Raw genomic sequence first — 22,309 nt, 5'->3', positions numbered from 1 at the left:
CCCTACAGTGAAACGCGGAGGTGGAAGCATCATGGTTTGGGGATGCTTTTTTGCAAAGGGGACAGGGCAACTGCACTGCATTGAGGGGAGGATGGATGGAGCCATGTATCATGAGATATTGGCCAACAACCTTCTTCCCTCAGTAAGAGCACTGAAGATGGGTCGCGGTTGGGTCTATCAACATGACAATGACCCGAAGCACACCGCCCAGGCAACTAAGGGGTGGCTACATAAGAAGCATCTCCAGGTCCTGGAGTGGCCTAGCCAGTCTCCAGATCTGAACCCGATCGAAAATCTCTGGAGACACCTGAAACTCTGTGTTGCCCAGCGACAGCCTAGAAACCTCAAGGATCTGGAGAAGATCTGTATGGAGGAGTGGGCCAAAATCCCTGCTGCAGTGTGTGCAAAACTTGTAAAGAACTACAGGAAACGTCTTACTTCTGTAATCGCAAACAAAGGTTTCTGTACCAAGTATTAGGTTTCGTTTTTCTGATGCATCAAATACTTATTTCCCTCAAAAAAATGCTAATTAATGATTTAAAACTCATTCAGTGTGATTTTCTGAATTTTGTTTTTAGATTCTATCACTCACACTTGAAGAGCACCTATGATAAAAATTACAGATTTTTACATGCATTGCAAGTGTGAAAACCAGCTAAATCGGCAGCGTATCAAATACTTGTTCTCCTCACTGTATATCTGCAGTTTTTAGTCATAGTATCATAATACCTAATGTTTAAATTGGTGAACACTTGGCCACACTGACTCCTGTGCTAAACCTCTTGTGATTCTTCTAAAAACATTTTTAGAAGTTCCCCAACTCAGAGATCCAAGCATTCCACCTTACAGAAGGTGTTTGTAGAGGAGAATAGTGCAGCTACACATGTGCCATATTTTGTCAATTGTGATTTTTTACACTGCAATCGAAATTTGTCCTTCGCTTTTTACCCATCTGTGCAGTTAACACACACACACACAAGTGATTACTAGGGGGCTGTGGTGCACACGTGCACAGAGCGGTGGGCAGCCCTAGCCCGGCGCACGGGGAGCAATTGGGGTTAGGTGCCTTGCTCAAGGGCACCTCAGTCATGGCCTCAGGTCTGGGAATCGAACCCACGACCCTCCAGTCACAAGACCAGTTCCCTGCCACCAGACCATGAGTGCCCTGTGAACAGGTACAGCTGTGCAGCTACACATGTGTACAGGTACAGCTGTGCGTGCAGCTACACATGTGTACAGGTACAGCTGTGCGTGCAGCTACACATGTGTACGGGTACAGCTGTGCGTGCAGCTACACATGTGTACGGGTACATGTGCGTGCAGCTACACGTGGTGCAGATAACAGGTTTGTTTAGTTTATGCTAGCCGCTTAGCCATCAATACAGCTAATAAATAAAATACCATTATTTTCCATACCTTGTGCCTAAGCTTATCCTGGTATTGACTTGACTTGACTCTAGCCTAAAGACTCGTGACTTGACTTGGACTTGTATTTTGCAACTTTTGAACATCTTGGGCATGGAAAGGGTGTTCCCCTTAGTCTCTCTCCTCATCTCTACCCTGCCACGACCTACAAACCCCAACAAGGTCACACTCATGACACGAGTCTTCATAACTTAACTGGTAAAGTCATTGAAAGCCTTTTGTAGTTGGTGTCAGCAACTTTGCCAATTGTGATTTTCACCCCAATCAGAATTTGTGCTCCTCATTTTATTCAAAACATACAAGTACACACACACACACACACACACACACACACACTGAACACTAGGGGTCTGTGAACACACACAGAGTGTGGTCTTGCAGCCGGGAGTGGTCTTTAAATCACTCTGCACAGCGCACACACCCACAGCACACACGCGCACAGCACACACGCACACACTCACACAGCGCACACACTCACTGGCACACTCGCACAGAGTGTTCTCACACACTGTGCCCACTACCGTTGAATGAACAAACCCTTTCCAGCACAAATTTATATATTTATAAATAGATTTATTTTTAAATTATAAATAAATTTATACATAAAGTCCATCAGTGAAGTCTGCTATATTCTTGAAATAACCGTCTCTCTGCTTTTATCAGAAGTAGGCCAATGGGACAAAGAAAACACAGCCATGACGAATGTGGGCTAACTCACCCTTGGATTCAAGCCTCTGAGATATGGAGGAGTAGAGGTGTGAAAGCACAAGCACTATAACATATGGGCCCAATAACAGTAACGCACTGATGTTTAGAAGAAACGTCTTGTCATGCTGTTCTACGCAAAATACAGGCTGACCTGCTCCAACGACGGGTCGCGCAGCAGGACAATCCCTTCTCTAGCAGACAGGACGGCGTATTTGGAGTTCAAACCTGTTTGCCCTGACATGGCACGCGCCTGAACTGCAGTCTCTCCACCATGTACCTTTTATTTATTTAGCTATTGATAAACAAATCTGACAAAGTTAACGGCACAGAAACAAACGTTTTTGAAGGAAGGCTCTTTATTTAAAGAAAAGGACACGGATGCGCACATCCAGTGTGTAATAAGTAGCTGCGCCATGTCAGCTAACTTCAAAAGCCCCAAAAGCTGTCAAGGGGCGCGTGGGACGGACAGAGATGCGGAAGAGGGAGCAGGTGGTGCTCGCGGACAGATGTGAGGAGAACGGGGCGATTACAGAAACACGCGGACCCGAACCGTTCAGAAGCACGCGGACTCGTCCTCCGGCAGCCTCGGTCAGAAGCGCGTGCACCGCCGTCTTACCTTCGCTTTGCCGGCCTCCAGTTTCCTCTGGCGCTCCTCGTCTTCCATAACCGTCGTCCCTGTAGCTTAATAAATAAGAAACGGACTTCATACGAGGCTTCAGTCAATAAAGCAAAGGTCTAGAATTAAACGTTGACAACTGACACTGAGCGCTTTAATAAACCACCCCCGTTTCTTGCGTGGTTGTCAGACTAGACACCGACTCCGTTCGCCGCCGCCGCCATGTTTTACACGTAAACACGAGACCAGCAGTGATGACGTCACGGGCGAGCTGGCTCGAGCGCTACACGTTTGACGATGTGATACTACATATTAATATATGAAAATACTGCAAGTAAATATTTCATTGCCGAAAGAACTTTGGCGATGGTTTGGAGTGCCTGCAGTTAGTTAATTAGTTTCGGCACTTAACCCTATTTCACTGAAGCGCAGAAGCATTGATTTATACCACAGTGTATTAGCCATAGCGAACTACAAATGGCAGTTTATTGTGGTATGCTGTATATACTGTATAAATCACTTCAGACCATCTCTCGTGTGTACATATTAAGTATTCCTTTTTTCTAATACATGTCTTGTTTAAAATACTATTTTAAAATGTATTTTATTCAGGTCTAGATTATTCCATGTTCTCTTTCTTCTCTCTTTATATATTTGTAAATAATCCATCATATGCAGTATGTTTAGAATCTCTCACTAGAATGGGATTAGGGGTTAGGGTCACACCATTACCTTCCTGTGGCTTTTCCAACTCTATTCTTTTTACATATTTCCTGAGATCTGTATATCACCACTAACACTAGAGACCTCTACACTTATGTAACCCCACTAACACTACATACCTCTACACTTCTGTAACCACACTAACAATACAGACCTCTACACTTCCGTTACCACACGAACACTTTAGACCTCCACACTTCTGTAACCCCACTAACACTACAGACCTCTACACTTCTGTAACCACACTAACACTACATACCTCTACACTTCTGTAACCCCACTAACACTACAGACCTCTACACTTCTGTAACTGCACTAACACTACAGACCTCTACACTTCTGTAACCACACTAACACTATATACCTCTACACTTCTGTAACCCCACTAACACTACAGACCTCTACACTTCTGTAAGTGCACTAACACTACAGACCTCTACACTTCTGTAACCCCACTAACACTACATACCTCTACACTTCTGTAACTGCATTAACACTACAGACCTCTACACTTCTGTAACCCCACTAACACTACAGACCTCTACACTACTGTAACTGCACTAACACTACAGACCTCTACACTTCTGTAACCCCACTAACACTACAGACCTCCACACTTCTGTACCTCTACTAACACTACAGACCTCTACACTACTGTGAGTGCACTAACACTACAGACCTCTACACTTCTGTAAGCCCACTAACACTACAGACCTCTACATTTCTGTAACCCCACTAACACTACAGACCTCCACACTTCTGTAACCGCACTAACACTACTGACTCCCGCTGCAGTCTTGTGTCAGCTGTACATGTATTTTTTTCTCTGGACATACCGGCAGCAGCAGGAGATGGTGTTTTGCGGCTGACGGGAGCTGAGCAGCTGATAGTCTGACTGATCTTCAGTTCCACCCATCGCCTCTTCGACATGCTTCTGTCTCCAGCACCTCTGTGCTGACCCAAACCAACACTGGACGTGCACGTCTGTGCAGAGTTGTGGGCGGCTGTAGGTTTCAGCTGTGCATTATTGATGTGGAGGGGTAGTGTGTCAGTGGCCGTAACTGAAACGACCAGCTATGTGGGCAGCTGCACAGGGCACGCTGGGCCAGCTGAGGCCCAAGTGAATTTATCATCTCAGCTTTAAGCAGCATGTGTTTGTCTTTTTCAAAATAACTCACTGATGTAGCAATGAACAGTAATACACCCTATTGCACATTTCTTTTTGCTTCTGGTTAGCTTATCCTCTAATAACTCTTAGATTTACAGTCTGGGTTAGGGTTAGAGTTAGGGGTTGTGTTAGGGTTAGAGTTAGGGTCTGGGTTAGGATCACAATGTGAGACATCACAACTGGGTCTCAAATTAGTCTCAAATTAATCTAAAATCTTCATTGTGCATCTTGGAGGGAGAGATGGTGTATAGTGGCCATGAAACATTAATGAGATGAGGATCCATGAGTATATGATCACATTCAAAGCTGTGCTTGAGTTTCACTCCAGACCCCCGCCCGAGCCAGCCCTGCTCAAGTGCCACATGTCTGTTGTGGAGTGGGATTGGCTGAGCAGGAAACATGTATATATAGACACTTCATTGTACCAAACCCAGAAAAATCTCAAAGGGCAGGAGGGCCATTATCTATGGCTTTAGTATATTACTTACAGGTTTGCTCTCTCACTGTCATAGGAACCATTTTAACGTCATTGTAAATGTGATGGTAACCAGTAGTGGCTCCTGATGAGGGAGGGTATCAGTCAGATGGGGATGTGGTCACTATGGAAACACATGAGGTATTATGACAGGATAGGCCCCTCCCTGGAATGTACCACTGACAGATAGCAGAGGGGGCTGAAATAAGACAATCTTATCAATAAAGATCTTATCATTAACAATCTTATCGATGATGATCTTATCAATAACAATTTTATCAATAATCATCAATAACTGGAAAAGGCAGTAGTGAAGGACAGTAAAGAGACACTAATCATGGCAGCACAAAACCGAGCACTAAACACTAGGTCAATAAACACTTGGTCATTTGAAGCAACAGTGTATCACATCAGACAAGACCCAAGATTACAGGAACATTATAGAGGATCAGGGATCATATACGGTAACATTATACAGGATCAACGATCATATAAAGCAGTGCTTCTCAAATAGTGGGGCGGTGCAGTGACCTGGTTTAAGCCTTGTTTACTTTCGCGAGTGACCGTAGCGCTCGACTCCGCCCACCTCGCGCGAACCTCTGCGAACGGTGGAGGCGTTTAAATTTTCCGCGTCACATTCTGTGCAGTGTTATCCGAAATGATATGTGGTAGTATAAAGAAACACCCCTCAAAAACAGGGGAAGGAACATTTACCTGATGAATTTTAATGTGTTTCAGGTTTGAAAAGTGCTGGAATTTAGGCTAAAGTACTTGAAAATGCTTGAAATTGTAACTACTTCGTTTCACAACAAATAACTGTCTGACTGAACAGTTCTCTTGTATTACGTTAACAAATTTGAGCCTCTTGTAATTCCAGGACGAAATATGAGAGAACGTGAAGACGTTAAGATTGGGCGTATACTACAGTCCAATACTACAGTGGGCGTATAAAAACACGTTTTTATCCCATTTTGTCATGTATGGGGTTTATACATCCACAGAATTTATAGTCGCGGCAGAGAGTAGTGACCAGGGTGGTGGTGGAGTGAGTGTGTGTGTATGTCTCTTTTTTGGGGGGGGGGGGGGGGGGCGCAAAGTGTTTTCTTCTTCCTATGGGGGGGCTTAACAGAAAATAATTGAGAATCACTGATATAAAGGAACATTATACAGGATTGGGGATCATATACAGGAGCATTATACAGGATTGGGGATCCTGCGAGAAACAAAAGTGCTTTCTTATCTACTCATAGAATACAGTATATGCTAGCCAGTATGGTAGGTTAGGGTTCAAGATAACATTGAACTAGATCAGCTGATACAGTACAAAATAATCATAAGCTCTATATCAGACAATGACATGTGCATTAAACAAACAATATCCATACATAGTACAGATTCAGTTACCCAGCAGAAGTATAAATATCAAAACTGCAGGATCAATGGTCATTTAAATATTCCACAAATAGAAGAATGTTCAGTCTGTGTTTGAACGCTGATAGAGACTCTGCTGTCAGCCAGTGGAAGTTTTTCCATCATCTGGGAGCCAGAATGCAGCACTGGACTGACATGTGAACTTCATAAGACTGAGGACTAGGTGTGCTGCTGTGTTCTGGATCAGTTGTAGAGTTCTGATGGCCCATATACAGATCAGCAAGTAGGGAGTTGTAGTTGTTGTCAAGCTTTGAGATTACAGCAGACTGAGAGAAAGGGCTGAATCCTTTGAATGTTATAAAGGAGAAATCTGCAAGACAGGGTCAGATGAGTTGAGAATTAACTGGTTATTCACATTTGCCCAAGCAATGTAATAGAAGAGTCCTCACGTAAAAGTGGTTCAGAATAGTATTGTATTTCGCGAGGTAGCTCCAATACTGCAGGGGGCGCTTATACAGTCTATCTAAGGGGCAAATAAAGTAGAAGAAAAAAATCTTCCGAACTACACAGCGAACTAAACGCCACTTTGCTGGTTAGTTAACTTCCAGTAAAAAGTCTGTGATTTATGTGATTGCGCTACTAGCTGCTACTGTGCTAGTAAAATGTTTCTTCATTTACCTTGACGGAGAATATTATCAATTACTACTCGGTAATCTTGGTTTTATTATTGTAGCGCTAAGATGAGGCAATGTTGCTATGTTAATATGGAGTGGCTGCTGCTATAACAGTTTTTGTTCAATAAAGCATTGCAGGGAAAGATACGTGAATAGAGTGGCACGTTAAATTTCAGCCACATTTTTTTTTCCACCGTGTAATTTAATTCACATGGTTGTGAACCAATTTAATGTTCTGCAGTAGGTCAAGGGTTCCACTAATGGATACCTACCTCCTGTAAAGTGTGTTTAATTATCTAACACGCATGATATAGATATTCTAACACACCCAACACAGTAAATCTAACACATCTATTGCCTTTTTGGAGCTGAACTCTGTAAAACTGCAGTTTGACAGCCATACTCTAACTCACGGTCCCCTCTCCTCCCCTCCAGTGTGATGGTGTGGTGACATGAATCTGCAGCAGGTCCTCGTTCGTCTGGGGTCACGGATCCTGCAGCCTGTGCATTCCAGCACTTGCATCACTGACTCCATGTACAGATACTGCCACACTGAATCCCCAGAATCCCCACCCACCACCAGGGCCACCAGCTTGGAGAATCAATCCCTGCTGAAGAACCTCACAGTGCTCGGCGTTGACGTGATGATGGCGCGTCGCCGCCAGCCCACCATCCTTCAGAAGGTTGAGACGAATGAGTGCGGCCTGGCTGACTTCCTGTACAGCAAAGGAGCCAGCCGTGAAGTGGTGGGGAGCATCATCTCGCGGTTCCCGCGAGCGATCACGCGTTCCGCCGAGCACCTTGACCAGCGATGGAAGCTTTGGAGGAACATCTTCACAAGCAATGCCAAGATCATCAAGATCCTGCACCGCTCACCTGAGTCTTTCTTCCGCTCCACTGACAATGAAAACCTGGAGAAGAACGTGGCATTCTTGAGCTCCCTGGACTTGACACCCAAGCACCTGCAGCGGCTCGTCACTGTGGCACCACGAACCTTCTCCAACAGTGTGGAGCTGAACCGCACAATGGTGGAGCTCCTACACAGCATATGTGTCAGTCTTGGAGGGAAGGACTGTGAAGGCTTTGCCAAGGCCATCATCTCCAGGAACGTCTACATCCTCACCCGCAGCACAAAACGTGTGAAGGCCAACATCCACTTCCTGCTCGAGGAGTTGAAACTGAGTGATGACGAAGCTCTCGTCCTGCTTCAGGGTCCTGGTGCTGAAATCCTGGACCTGTCCCACCCCACCCTGAAGAACAACTTCCTAAACCTGCAGGAGAAGCTGCAGTCTCTGGGCTGCCAGAGGGCAGACGTGAAGAAGCTTGTGTTCAGTTACTCCACGGTGCTGTTCCTTTCCTCTGCAACGCTGAATAATAAGCTGGACTGCTTGGTTGAAGGTGGTGTGGACATTAAACAGATAGTGAATAAGCCCAAAGTGTTGGACTTCAGTGTGGCCACCTTAAAACATCGTCTGGATGTGCTGAACAGTCTAAGCTATAACTTTGGTGTGAACGGAGTCTCCATTCTGGACATGAGTAAAAAAAGATTTGATACCAAGTTGAAGAAACTGCAAATGTTCGAAGAATAAAAGACCATCACACTCAAGACGCTCCTTCAGCATGTATAACGTGGATGTAGCTCAGTAATAGCCTAATAATTCTTCGTTGATCATTTGCTTCCGATGTCTTCAAAAACGTACATAGATAACATATATGGCCCATGATCTGAGTTAAAAAATGACCACCTCAATCCTCAAGACATTTCAGCTATTGAGCTGTACACAGTGTCAGACCCAAACACTGGGTCTGCAGTTCAAAATTTGGTTGTAGATTGTACAAACTGACGTAGTAAATAAGGTCTGTCTGTAATTTCATGTTGACTTACCTTACCATTTATGACCAGTTTAAACAACATTTTCAAAGATTAAATACAACAGTTTGCCTTGAGGAAAATCTATTGATTTTGTTGTGTGGTAGTCCGTAACTATTAATTAAATATGAATGCGCACTTTACGTTACATGTTTACGAAGTACAATGATCCACTGAGCCTGCGCGTGTTCATAAACCAACGCTGATATCCAAAGAAGGATGTTTTTTATTTAATTAGCAACAATAAAAAAAATGTTGCGTAAACTGAGCAGTTATTTCACTGCAGTTTGTCTTTATCGTTTTCTACAGATAATGTAATGTGAAATTGTGAAAGCGCTTAACAGTGTGCGGTTCACAACGGAAAATGGAACACAACTGCAAACGCTCCGTTTTAAGCACGAACACGTATAACTGTAACACACAGGCACGCGTTCTTATAGGGGTTTTGCCAAAGTTAGGCACATTTTGAGGTGAGTTTCGCTGGTATCTGGTTGTAAAATGCGAACATTTTCTGTGCACTTCGAAGTGTCGAAATGTGCATATCTGTCACCGTGCCGTTAATTACTATTTGAATTCAGTACTACTGGAAAATGTGTAAAAAAAAAACTATTGACACTAGTCAGGTTAAGCGCGCGCGTGTGTGTGTGTGTATTTTAAACCGAGTTGAAAATACTGATCTACGTTTTTGTTAAAGTTAGAACATATAAACGAGTCCGTCAGGAGATATATTCGACCCGGAACACGTCTGCATACAGCTGTAGTTTGGACTGCGGTGGGGTTTGCTCGGGTAAAGTTGCACTGAGTCAGAACACGGGTGTTCTTCAGGGATGGCCACCGCTGCAGACGGGCCCACAGACGGGCCCACAGTCCGGGTGGCCGAGAAAGGCGAAGCGGCGCTGAAACAACAGTAAGCCTCATTCTCGTATCGCTGACTGTACATGAAACTGTCCCATAGTAGACCGCCATTAGACAGCGGAATTGCTGAGGTAAAATCTATTCTGTGGATACCGAGAGGGAATTCTCTGCAAGAGACGCTAAGTATTTTATACTGTTTTGTTCACACGGCAGTTACTTTAAATTTATTTTGACTTATTAAGCTTTGATTCCACTGTCTAAATATGCAGGTATGTCACCACTAAAGAGAAATTTCATGTATTTCTGGCTACTGGTGGGATGGGTGGAAAAGATGATGAAGAAGGTGAAGCTCCATGTGCAGATGGAGCTAACGGTGCAGCAGAGGAAACTTCTGAAGAACCAGAGTCGAAGAAGAGGAAGCTCGACAGTAACACCCAGACTGAAGACACAAAACAGGACAAGAAGAAGATGAGAGGACAGAACAAGTCTAGACCTCACATGAAACCTCAGAGCTACGACAGCCGTAGGCTGTGTCCCTCACTGGTGCAGGTGAGGAAGCAGCTTAAACCCACATAACTGGGACAAAATATTAAAATGCATCTATGCTTCCTAGCAGTATGTAGTGTGATTATGTGGTTGGAAAAGCCCTTCAGTCAGACAGAGTAATGATGAGTGTGAGGAGGGTCACGATTATGTTCAGTTCTACTGTTAACATGCAGATTCCTGTCAGTTTTGTCAAATCAAATCAAAGTTTATTTGTATAGCGCTTTTCACAACACATGTTGTCACAACTGTCAGTGCTGCAGCTGGTGCTGGCATGACCGTGGAGTTCATTGATGAGCAACAAGTCTTGTTTCCATATCTCACAGGAGCGTGTAAACGCATGCTTCTTTGGTGAGAAGTGTAAGTTCATCCACGACGTGACTGACTACATGTCCACCAAACCTGCAGACCTGGGTGAACGTTGCTACCTCTTTGACACCTTCGGCAGGTGCTCATACGGAATCACCTGCAGGTTTGCCCGTGCTCACACTGGCCCTGACTTTAAGAACATGGTGAATGAGGAGCTGTGCAAAATGACCATGGAAATGGTCCGCAACAGTCTGGACAAAGATCTCCAGCGCCGTCTCCGTAAGAGACAGGTGACTTTCACACGCTCAGAAACGTACCTGAAAAGCATCCGTGCAGGAAACAACAGAGGAGGTCCGACTGGGAAGACGATGGGACCAGAACACCACAGTCCTGAGGCTGTTGTCAAAGAGGTGGGACAGCAGGAACAGGAGCCAAGCGCTGGTGCCCTACATGTAGAGGTATGACATCATTATGCCCTACATGTAGAGGTATGACATCATTATGCCCTACATGTAGAGGTATGACATCATTATGCCCTACATGTAGAGGTATGACATCATTATGCCCTACATGTAGAGGTATGACATCATTATGCCCTACATGTAGAGGTATGACATTATGCTCTGGGTGAGTGAGGGAATACTATCCCTAAACTACAGCTTCACCACACCTTTTACTGCCCCTAAACGTCAGCCTTATTCTAGACTTGTGGGATAGCAAGAAGTCATTTGATGTGTGATGATGATCAACACACTATGATGATGACATGAATTGCGATAAATTAAGAAATATTGAAATGCCAGCTATGCAGGTCCTGTGTGTTTCTGCTGTAACAGGCACACTGCTACCATGTGAATTGTGAATGAATTAATTGCACATGTATACCCAACCAATTAAAATTACATTCACTTAAGACCGCTTAACTAAACATGTATACCCAACCAATTGCAATAACATCCATTTAAGTAAAACTGTTTAACTAAACATGTCATTTTTATTTCTGTTGACCCCTTTAAAATATTTACTTTATATGTAGAATGTGAGAGAGTTTAACAAAACAAACAAAAACAAACATAATAATGGAACCACTGAAGGCAGACCATAATAACCACAGCTTGTTGTGGCTTGTGATTGGTCAAATGGTGTTTCATCTGATAGGTCAAATAATATTTTTATTTATTTATTTTTTGTGCCACGAATGTGAGTTTTCAAAATTCATCACAACTGTCGTGAAGTGTTCATTGAGCATGCTCGTACTGTGGTGATGATGAAAATAAAATTTATCACTCAGGGTTACCTTCGACTAAAACTTCACCACCATCTAAATCACAGTGTTAACTTCACTGACCTCACTAATCCGCAGTTTTATCCTCAGTACAATCCCTAGTTTTATTGTGGACCAGAACTGCCCCAGACAAACTGATTTTGTTGCTCATATTAATGATGGTCCTGAAGATTGATTGTAATTTGTTTTACTGAATTACATTTTGTGGGTTGTGGTAAATGAACATCCTCAAATTTACAGGGCAGCGTGACGCACCCTTGTCCTGGGAAGACCATCGGGCCACTGACTGATGCAGATGTCATCAAACTACGACCGTGTGAGAGGAAACAGGTATGGTGAGCAGTGCAGAGCTGTACTGTTATATCTGCCATCTCAAATCATGGATGGGAGTGGGGCAAAGTTTGGGACCTGCTAGGAAAAACAAACTCCTGACCCATAACAGAACCATCAAAGCTGTAAAACAAACTATAAACACAAACTGACTTGCATTATGTAAATATAGAAATATTCCATAACATTTCTTCCTGCTGCTCTAATTACTAGTGGTGCTAGTGTTAATGTGAGTGACCTTTTCCATGCTGTGGCACTTTGTAACCACAGTCATGAGGAAAAATGCTGATGGTGTGAGGCTAATTTAAAGTAGTTTAAAATTATGAATGAACATGTTAAGATAATGTAAGGTACAGGATTTATTAGCAAGATATTTTATAGAAATTGTCAATAAACAACATAAATTTAAGATAATGGACTAATTAGTGAACTTTTGATGGGCTGGCAGTCTATGCTATGGCAAACATATGTGCCTTTGTCATGTCATCTGTCTGGATCTACTTTATTGGCCACTTAATGTGATATTATTACCCTATAAAAATACATCACAAAATAGATGCAACATTCTCAACCCCATCTGTGACATCACCATAAAAGTGCTTCATGAGATTCTAAAAATCTCATCATGGTGTTCTGTCGAATTGTGATACTTTGTCGAAAAATGCTACTATAGTGTTAATTGTCAGCAGACTCTATCGATATGTGCTTCTCCATCGAAAAATGCTATCTTATTGGTTTACATTTCCAGTTGTTTCCCATAAAATAATAATATAGCCTAACTCAGAATTATGATGACAACAGCGAGTGTATGCACTGTATGGACAAGTGAAGCACTATACTCCTTTATAACTTCCTTACTAACGTTTTCCCGGGGTAGCATTTCTCGATAGACTAATATTCCATTATCATAATAACAATGCTTCCTGTACACACCCATATTTTTTACATCACTACTTATTCTACAGTGACATTTACATAATCTAAGAGTTTTAGAAAAGAGACTGAGTATAATGTGTTATATATCTTATAATAACGGGATTCTTTTGTTGTTTTTTTAAGGCATGGATTACAGAGTAGACATGGATAGAAAATTTTCTTATTTGAAACTGTGTGCCAACTACCATTCAGAACATTCTAGAAATGTGGAAAGTGTGTGGCACCACCACATCTTGGTTTTGGTCAAGTTGGTTATGCTCTCTAAACATAGGCTCAACAGCAAGGCTCCATATGTTTATGGGCATGGAAACATGCCAAAGGTGTGGGTCTACATATGCACAAAACCACAAAGTAGCACATCGATACGTAGCACAGCTCGACAGGACACCGGCGTTGACTCTGTATTACGAACATGAAGGAAAATAAACAGATTGGGGAGAATACAGACGTCACTCCTGGTATCACTACATCAGAACGTCACTCCTGGCTCTGTAGTTTCAGTGAATACTGTGGAGACTCCTCTTTGTTTCTGTATTTTTGTTCACATTCAGGTGGACTTCAGAGACAAGCTCTACCTGGCGCCCTTAACCACGGTGAGCTGCCGTTGCACGTGAAGTGTGGGCAGGTGCATGTGTGCATATGTGTATGTGTTTGTGCATGCATTTCACCAGGTTTGTGTTTGGAGGCATGAGTTTGTATTTGCATGTAACTGTTTGGACATGCATGTCTCTTGTAATTATACACATTAATCTTTGTGTGTGTGTGTCATGCAGTGTGGGAATCTGCCGTTTCGGCGCGTGTGTAAGCAGTTCGGAGCAGACATCACGTGTGGAGAGATGGCGATGTGTACAAACCTGTTGCAGGGTCAGGCGTCTGAGTGGGCCCTGCTAAAAAGACACCACACTGAGGACCTCTTTGGGGTGCAGGTAAGTGAGCATGCAATAACTCTGTAGTGAATACACAAACAAACTGATGAACCGGACTGTGTTTAGGGATAGACAGGGGGATAGGAAGTGAAAACTGAAACTAGACTTCTCAAATGAATGAGTCAGGCAGGTTATTAGTGGTGTGCTTTCAGAGCTGACACACACTGTTCCCTCTAGTAACTGTCCGTGTTGCTGATGGAGGCCATTAAATTAACATGGAAGCATGTTAAGTAGGAGAGGCTTTATGAGAACAGACCAGTGTTTGTTCCTGTTATGTGTCTCTGTCCTTGTTCTTAAACCGTGACATCTTTACTCTGCTAAAATAAAGATTTCATTAAAAAAAAAAATCATAGTACGTGTGGGATTCTAGCAGCAGGATTCACTGTGAAATACTAATGGAGGTGTTGATTAAGACACAGAGGAAGGAGACTGTTAATCGGGGGTTAATCCCAACCCAGATCTAGCAGTATTCGAGCTGATGGTGTGAATGTTTGCAGACATCACTGCTGCTTGGTCATGACAGCTATGAGATGTCCAGTTTTTTGGCCTTCAGAGTTGAGTCTAAATATCCTGCTGTGGTGTTGTAAGACAGAAGGGTACAGACCCTTCTGTCTTACAGTGGGGAAAATAAGTATTTAGTCAGTCACCAATTATGCAAGTTCTCCCACTTAAAAAGATGAGAGAGGCCGGTAATTGACATCATAGGTAGACCTCAACTATGAGAGACAAAATGTGAAAAAAAAATTGAGAAAATCATTTTGTCTGACTTTTAAAGAATTTATTTGCAAATAATGGTGGAAAACAAGTATTTGGTCAATAACAAAAGTTCATCTCAATACTTTGTTGTATATCCTCTGTTGGCAATGACAGAGATCAAACGTTTTCTGTAAGTCTTCACAAGGTTGGCACACACTGTTGCTGGTATGTTGGCCCATTCCTCCATGCAGATCTCCTCATGTTTCATCTTCATTGCAATTGCTGATGGAAGGAGGTTTGCACCCAAAATCTCACAATACATGGCCCCATTCATTCTTTCATGTACACGGACCAGTCGTCCTGGTCCCTTTGCAGAGAAACAGCCCCAAAGCATGATGTTGCCACCCCCATGCTTGACAGTTGGTATGGTGTTCTTTGTATGCAACTCAGCATTCACTGTCCTCCAAACATGACGAGTTGTGTTTTTACCAAATAGTTCTACTTTGGTTTCATCTGACCATATGACATTCTCCCAATACTCTTCTGGAACATCCAAATGCTCTCTAGCAAACTTCAGACGTGCCTGGCTTAAGCAGGGGGACACGTCTGGCACTGCAAGATCTGAGTCCCTGGCGTCGTAGTGTGTTGCTGATGGTAGCCTTTGTAATGTTGGTCCCAGCTTTCTGCAGGTCATTCACTAGATCCCCCCTTGTGGTTCTGGGATTTTTCCTCACTGTTCTTGTGATCATTTTGACCCCACGGGCTGAGATCTTGCGTGGAGCCCCAGATCGAGGGAGATTAGTAGTGGTCTTGTAGGTCTTCCATTTTCTGATTATTGCTCCCACAGTAGATTTCTTCACACCAAGCTGCTTGCCTATTGCAGATTCAGTCTTCCCAGCCTACAATTTGGTTTCTGGTGTCCTCCGCCAGCTCTTTCGTCTTCACCATAGTGGAGTTTGGAGTGTGACTGTTTGAGGTTGTGGGCAGGTGTCTTTTATACTGTTAACAACTTCAAATAGGTGCCATTAATACAGGTAATGAGTGGGGGAAAGAGGAGCCTCTTAAAAAAGAAGTTACAGGTCTGTGACAGCCAGAAATCTTGCTTGTTTGTAGGTGACCAAATACTTATTTTCCACCATTATTTGCAAATAAATTCTTTAAAAGTCAGACAAAATGATTTTCTCAAATTTTTTTCACATTTTGTCTCTCATAGTTGAGGTCTACCTATGATGTCAATTACAGGCCTCTCATCTTTTTAAGTGGGAGAACTTGCACAATTGGTGACTGACTAAATACTTATTTTCCCCACTGTATCTTGGTCCAGATGACTGCGTTCTAATCAGTCTAGAGAAGAAACCTTCCAGCAAGCTTCAAAATTTTCATGCAGCGTCGTGTTTGATTACTATTAGAACTATTAGACTCATGCATCTTCGTCTGTTTCTTGTTTAGTTTTATAATGTTGCATTGACCTCCTCAGACAGTCTTGTGAAAAGGATATGACTGTCTGCAGTGAGTCTGCATCGAAAGTTGTCATGTAAGCGGAGCGGAAGAAGTCGATGCACCCGAAGGTTGTTGTGGTTTCCATCTCCTAGCATCATGTGTTAGAGTTAGGGGTATGTTTGTTAACATGTAGTCATGGTAACAATAACTGCATCCATGAACAATAGATATCAATTTGACAAAATCCTGAAAAGCAGTTTTCTGAATCAGCAGTTAATTAACACAGTGACATTAACACGGTGGCATTAAGGTTAAAAGCTTAAGAGAAGAAAAAAAAAACTTGGGTCCAGCTTGCTCTTGATTTTCCTTTCTCTGAGGTGGTCTGTAGAAGTCTGCAGGACACTGTGGGTAGTGGACAGGTGTTTCCTTTGAGAGAGAGAGAGAATGGCATTGTGGGTAGTGGACAGGGCCATAGAACAGGTGTGTCTTGTGTCAGATTGTAGCCAGCTCAGTGCGCTTTTCATGGTAATCTCTGTATGACTGGAGTTACATGGGTAATGAACTCTTAACGTTCCTCTTTCAGCTGGAGGGCTGTTTTCCTGACACCATGACAAGATGCGCTGAACTGCTCAATGAAAACATCGACGTTGACTTTGTGGACATAAACTCTGGGTGCCCTATAGACTTGGTTTATAAAAAGGTCCTCGCACTTCACATTTCCACACATACACACACACACACACACTTTCCCACAAACTGTATGTCTGGCTAGTCTTTCCGAAAGACTGGCTACTCGTTCCTTGAATCTTGTAGTCCACGTCATGTCGCCACCAAAGAGCAGGTAAGGAGAGCAGAAGAGTGATTTTAGCTGCACTCACAGTTAGCCTTAGCGTTAGTTAGTTTCTTCTTCAACCACTCTGGATTGAAGGAGCAGTTTTGTCCTTTACATACTGATCCTGAAACCTCTGGCTGGTGTCCCACATCTTTTAATTTCCACTGTTTGCTCAAATAGTGGCAAACAGGCTATGGCTAGCTGCTTACCTATGCCGATACCGTAAATGATGTTGACTAAACATGTTGACAAAGACTTATGGAAATCTCTTATTTTTTATTGGATGCTGTCAGCATGGGGCCAACATGATTGTGCCACACAACTTATTACTGGAAGTGTATCAAACATGTATTCATGCTTAGACTAACACTGACAAGCCGGCCCTATGCTCACCGAACAGAGACTGCTAGAGACATACTGACTCTGTTTGGGTCAGCGATACCATTGTCATATGTAAGGCGCAATATTATTACTTTTGAAGCAAATGTTTTTTTTCATAATTTGATCATCGATCGTCATGCACTGCTCCACAGTGACATCTGGTGGTGCTGAGCCTGTAGTGCGGGACATGCCTGCTCTCATACACTTTCTCACATATACTAGCTGTGTTCCCTTCCACATTACACAGTGCCCTTTTGTTCCCTACACACTAATCACATGATGTGGATTATCACTGCCTTATGTCACTTCATTCAGAGAGCGTCAGCGTCATCATGCAGAAGACATTACAGAACAGCTATGGGACATTACATTTGTGTTCATTCTAGTGCTGGGCGGTAAACCGGTTCGCACCGAAAACCGGTGTTTATTTTTGTTATCTTAAGAATTTTTCATAAACCGGCCACACCGGTTTAAATAGCCCTCACATGTCCGGAACGCAGCACCGTCGTTGTTTCTCACGGTACGCTTTTTATTGCTGCACCGCTAAGCTCACATGCAACCAAGCGCAAATCTAGCTTGCTGAAAATGAGGGACGTTCTGAACCACAAATTCTCCCAAACATTGAAGTAAAAGATGATGCCCCAAAGGAACGTTTGCCAAAGAAAGGAGCCGTGCCTGTTGTCAGGAAGTACCATATTTTCTCGTTTTGGCTTTCAGCCGGTGTTGTGCCGAATTCCGACTCCCCTCGTTTATCCACGCATAAAGAAGCTACAGATTATATTGTCGATTTATGTTTCTATGCATAAATAAGAGCTAGACTTTAACTATCCATCACAGCAAACGGAACGGCATTATTTATGCCCAAAGCCACAGTGGCTCAAGGGTGTTAATTATTTTAAATAAAATACACACTGGCTATACCGAAGTTCACCTCTGACCATATGACTTCGCAGTCAATGCAGTTAACACATCATGCATGGGGGGGAAAACCGTCAAATACCGAGAAACCTATATAATTTTGAAAAATACCGTGATATAGAATTTTGGTCATACCGCCCAGCACTAGTTCATTCTGTCCTCTTGTATACACTCGAGTCGGAGGACTGGTGGTGGTGTTGCGATGTTCACATGAACTCGTATGTAATGATTTGAGTTGATTCCTTAGCTCAATTGCTTTGAGATGTGACTACTAGCACACACAAACATGTACACTATACATATGTACACTATACACATACAATATAAACTTTACACCCAAAAACACTATGCACAAACATGTATACACATAAACAGTATACACATATATACACTACACACAGTATACACATGTATACACTATACACACACAGTATAAACATATATACCCAGTTGTGTTGGACTGGCTCATTCGCTCTGCTCAATGTGATGCAGGGAGGGGGGTGTGGCCTGATGACCAGAACAAACAGGTTTGAACAGATCGTCAGAGGAATGAACTCGGTACGTTACTCTTATTTCTTTTTTCTACAGTCCTATGTGGTGTTTGTATTATTTCACTGATCATTAATTCCAGATATTTTTGCAGGTTCTGGATGTCCCTCTGACTGTGAAGATCCGAACTGGAGTCCAGCAAAACTGCAACATTGCACACAAACTCATTCCTGATCTGAAGAAGTGGGGTGTGTCTCTGATCACGGTCAGCTCCCAGCATGTCTGATCACAGTTCTCCGCTCCGAGCGTGTCTCTGATCACGGTCCTCCGCTCCGAGCGTGTCTCTGATCACGGTCCTCCGCTCCGAGCGTGTCTCTGATCACGGTCCTCCGCTCCGAGCGTGTCTCTGATCACGGTCCTCCGCTCCGAGCGTGTCTCTGATCTCTAGTCTAGTTTGATACACTAGTCTTTCTCTTGGTTTGTTTATGTAATGGTCCAGCGTGATTTGCCTAACTAAGCTTGCTGTCTCCTTCACAGCTGCATGGTAGATCTCGAGAGCAGCGCTATACTAAAATGGCAGATTGGGATTACATCAGCAGCTGCTCGAAGCTGGCCAGCCCTGTCCCTCTGTTTGGTAAAACACCCTAAAACACACTGTGTATCAGACTGGCCAGCCCTGTCCCTCTGTTTGGTAAAACACCCTAAAACACACTGTGTATCAGACTGGCCAGCCCTGTCCCTCTGTTTGGTAAAACACCCTAAAACACACTGTGTATCAGACTGGCCAGCCCTGTCCCTCTGTTTGGTAAAACACCCTAAAACACACTGTGTATCAGACTGGCCAGCCCTGTCCCTCTGTTTGGTAAAACACCCTAAAACACACTGTGTATCAGACTGGCCAGAGCCTTACAAAAAAATTGCATCAAATTGCATTAATTAATGCAAGTTGATGAACTAGTGAAGTGAATGAACTGATTCCAATGTAGTGGCAGATGGTTCTGCACTGCCCCCTGCTGATGTCTTTCTGAACTGCAGTAACGCAGCTGTGCAGTACTGTGAATGTTATGTCTGTAGGTAACGGAGACATTCTGTCATATGAAGACGCCATGAAGGCCAGGGAGACAGGAGTATCTGGAATTATGTTGGCAAGGTCAGTCTCTTGGGCTGTGTCATTTTGGTGAGCTGTGTCTGTCTTGGGATTTGTGTGTGTGTGAGACAGTTGTGTGTGTGTCCGTCTTGAGATGTGTGTGTGTGTGTGTGTGTGTGTGTGTATGAGACGTTGGGTGTGTGAGAGACGTGGAGTGTGCTTGTCTGTCTTTGTCCGTCTTGGGGGGGGATTGTGTGTGTGTGTGTGTGTGTGTGTGTGTGTGTGTGTGTGTGTGTGTGTGTGTGTGTGTGTGTGTGAGACATGGGGTTTGTGTGTGACGTGGGGTTTGTGTGTCCCAGGGGGGCTCTGATAAAGCCCTGGCTGTTTACTGAGATTAAGGAGAGACGACATTGGGATATCTCATCACATGAGCGTCTAGACGTGCTTCGGGACTTCACACACTACGGCCTTGAGCACTGGGGCTCTGACACGCAGGGCGTGGAGAAGACCCGCACCTTCCTGTTGGAGTGGCTCTCCTTCACCTGCAGGTGGCGCTGCTAAACCCTTCATCTTCACTCTGCTGCATTTGTCATCTTTTCTTTATTGTTAGAGAGCTAAAACAGACCTATATGCTGATTGGGGATTGAGGATCTGTAATGTGTGTGTAGGTATATCCCAGTTGGCCTGCTGGAGCACCTTCCTCAGAAGATTAATGAGCGCCCTCCATACTACATGGGGCGGGACTACCTGGAGACACTTATGGCCAGCCAGCACGTGGACGACTGGGTCAAAATCAGGTCAGGTTTTTAAAAATGTTACTGTAATTATTTGTGCTCTCTAAGGAAAATGTGAGTTCTGTTGCTAAAGTAACAAGACATACTGTATAGGACACCAGTAAATATCATAGTGTCATTATAAATGAGAGCAAACTGTTGTTACCATGGAATTATTAAGTATTAAATATGATAAGATATCCTTGACAGGACATGATATTCTGTCTCAGGGGGAGGGGCATGTAGATCTGTCTCTGCTGCTTCAGTGCTTGGTGTTAACGCTTTTCTCTTCACTGCAGTGAGATGTTGCTTGGTCCTGTGCCTAAGAACTTCAGCTTCCTCCCCAAACACAAAGCCAATGCCTACAAGTGATGGACCATAGGCTGGCTGCCTGTGCACTGCACTTGGGTTCATTCTCTTTGCTGACCTGTTTAGAGTCTATTGGTTTCAGAGTGTATTGGCGGATGACTGATAATAAGCATGACTGATAATAAAGTTTGTGCTGAAAGAGTTCTGAGTTTTTCATGCATATGGCGAATGTGTGTGTGTGTGGGGTGAACTGAAGTATGTCAAGGCCATAAAGAACACTATCTGTGATGCTTTTATTTTAAAACCTTGACTTCAGCAGTGAGACTGAGATCATAAATAATTAAAGCAGTATTTAAAGTGGTGCTCACATAAGCAGTATTTCTGTAGGAGATGCTAGATCTTAGATATTGGATATTAGATTCTAGATATTAGATATGCTAGTTAGATGTTCTACAAGTGTACTAGATGGCCTGAGGTACACACGGGTAACAATTACTCAAACTCCATTTACAGATGTACTAGGGGGACGACATGGTAACTCCACGTGTACTATGATTACCGTGGTATCTCTTTATACAGCTGTTCTAGGTGACCTGAGGTAAATCTAAGTCCGTATACAGGTGTACTAGTGTGACCACAGGTAACTCCACAGGTGTACTTGGGTGACCAGAGGTAACTCCACACACAGGTGTGCTAGGGTGACCACACACCCTTTTTGAAGATTTATTTCTACTAAAAGTAATAGTAACTGACACTGTAAGAATACAGTGCAACATACAGTGCAAAATTCTACACAAAAAAATCAGATGTTTAACAGCTAGAGTGCAAAAATCTATCAAACTGTTCTTCCACTCCATTCCGTAATACTGTCTCTAATACTACTGTCTAGCACTATTTTATTGTTTGTTTTGCAGAAAAGACTGATAAGAACAAAAGTTTTTACAATTAAGATGGGAAACACTGGTTTGTGGTGTTTGGAAGCTAATTTTGAACATTTTAGGATGAAGGGTACGTTATGCCATTTCCCAAGAAACTAAAGGATCTTACAGTATTATTATTTTAAGGTAAAAAAAATGAAGGGGGTGGGAGAATAATAACTACAGGTGGAGAAGCAAATCAGTAACTGATATAATTAGAAGTCAGGTGAGATCCAACAAAAATACACTTATT

At 43.2% G+C, this 22,309-nt stretch overlaps 3 protein-coding genes across 12 annotated transcripts in view; 2 read left to right on the top strand and 1 right to left on the bottom strand.

Moving 5' to 3' along the window:
• The window catches only part of akap9 (A kinase (PRKA) anchor protein 9), a 98,986-nt gene extending 95,991 nt beyond the window's left edge, over window positions 1-2,995 (bottom strand). For 6 of the 7 annotated variants that reach the window (XM_077006640.1, XM_077006642.1, XM_077006646.1 and 3 more), the window contains exon 1: window positions 2,750-2,994. In XM_077006640.1, coding sequence (XP_076862755.1) covers window positions 2,750-2,797 — 48 coding nt within the window. In that variant the 5' untranslated portion in view covers window positions 2,798-2,994. Of the gene's footprint in view, window positions 1-2,749 lie in introns of all 7 variants that reach the window. The other variant, XM_077006641.1, reaches the window with a different exon arrangement.
• A 4,038-nt stretch (window positions 2,996-7,033) lies between these two features.
• Window positions 7,034-9,298, top strand: mterf1 (mitochondrial transcription termination factor 1). Of its 2 annotated transcripts, none has more exons than XM_077006637.1 (2): window positions 7,034-7,078; window positions 7,596-9,298. In XM_077006637.1, the coding sequence occupies exon 2, from the start codon at window positions 7,613-7,615 to the stop codon at window positions 8,747-8,749; it is 1,137 nt and encodes a 378-aa protein (XP_076862752.1). In that variant the 5' UTR covers window positions 7,034-7,078; window positions 7,596-7,612; the 3' UTR covers window positions 8,750-9,298. The 2 variants fall into 2 exon arrangements, with proteins under 2 accessions (XP_076862752.1, XP_076862753.1); XM_077006638.1 differs by having other exon boundaries at window positions 7,057-7,195.
• A 109-nt stretch (window positions 9,299-9,407) lies between these two features.
• Window positions 9,408-21,340, top strand: dus3l (dihydrouridine synthase 3-like (S. cerevisiae)). Of its 3 annotated transcripts, none has more exons than XM_077006636.1 (15): window positions 9,408-9,500; window positions 9,725-9,937; window positions 10,217-10,434; window positions 10,755-11,195; window positions 12,263-12,352; window positions 13,840-13,881; window positions 14,062-14,214; window positions 16,934-17,050; window positions 18,974-19,039; window positions 19,125-19,235; window positions 19,508-19,604; window positions 20,045-20,120; window positions 20,417-20,605; window positions 20,726-20,854; window positions 21,130-21,340. In XM_077006636.1, exons 3-15 carry the CDS (start codon window positions 10,354-10,356, stop codon window positions 21,200-21,202), a joined length of 1,665 nt encoding a protein of 554 aa, XP_076862751.1. In that variant the 5' UTR covers window positions 9,408-9,500; window positions 9,725-9,937; window positions 10,217-10,353; the 3' UTR covers window positions 21,203-21,340. The 3 variants fall into 3 exon arrangements, with proteins under 3 accessions (XP_076862751.1, XP_076862749.1, XP_076862750.1); XM_077006634.1 differs by having other exon boundaries at window positions 10,155-10,434; XM_077006635.1 differs by having other exon boundaries at window positions 9,426-9,500; window positions 9,856-9,937; window positions 10,155-10,434.
• The last annotated feature ends 969 nt before the right edge of the window (window positions 21,341-22,309 follow it).

This window comes from Brachyhypopomus gauderio, chromosome 5 (assembly GCF_052324685.1).
Source record: "Brachyhypopomus gauderio isolate BG-103 chromosome 5, BGAUD_0.2, whole genome shotgun sequence".
Taxonomy (NCBI): Eukaryota; Metazoa; Chordata; class Actinopteri; order Gymnotiformes; family Hypopomidae; genus Brachyhypopomus; species Brachyhypopomus gauderio.
This window is presented reverse-complemented; position numbering and strand designations above follow the sequence as displayed.

What these genes read in the sequence shown, in the direction of transcription:
- mterf1 (XM_077006637.1), top strand. Translation starts at nt 7,613, where the DNA reads ATGAATCTGCAGCAGGTCCTCGTTCGTCTGGGGTCACGGATCCTGCAG.
- dus3l (XM_077006634.1), top strand. Translation starts at nt 9,858, where the DNA reads ATGGCCACCGCTGCAGACGGGCCCACAGACGGGCCCACAGTCCGGGTG. An exon ending in CAGCCCTGTCCCTCTGTTTG is followed by an intron (nt 19,605 to 20,044) that starts GTAAAACACCCT and finishes TTATGTCTGTAG; the next exon opens with GTAACGGAGACATTCTGTCA. An exon ending in TCTGGAATTATGTTGGCAAG is followed by an intron (nt 20,121 to 20,416) that starts GTCAGTCTCTTG and finishes TGTGTGTCCCAG; the next exon opens with GGGGGCTCTGATAAAGCCCT.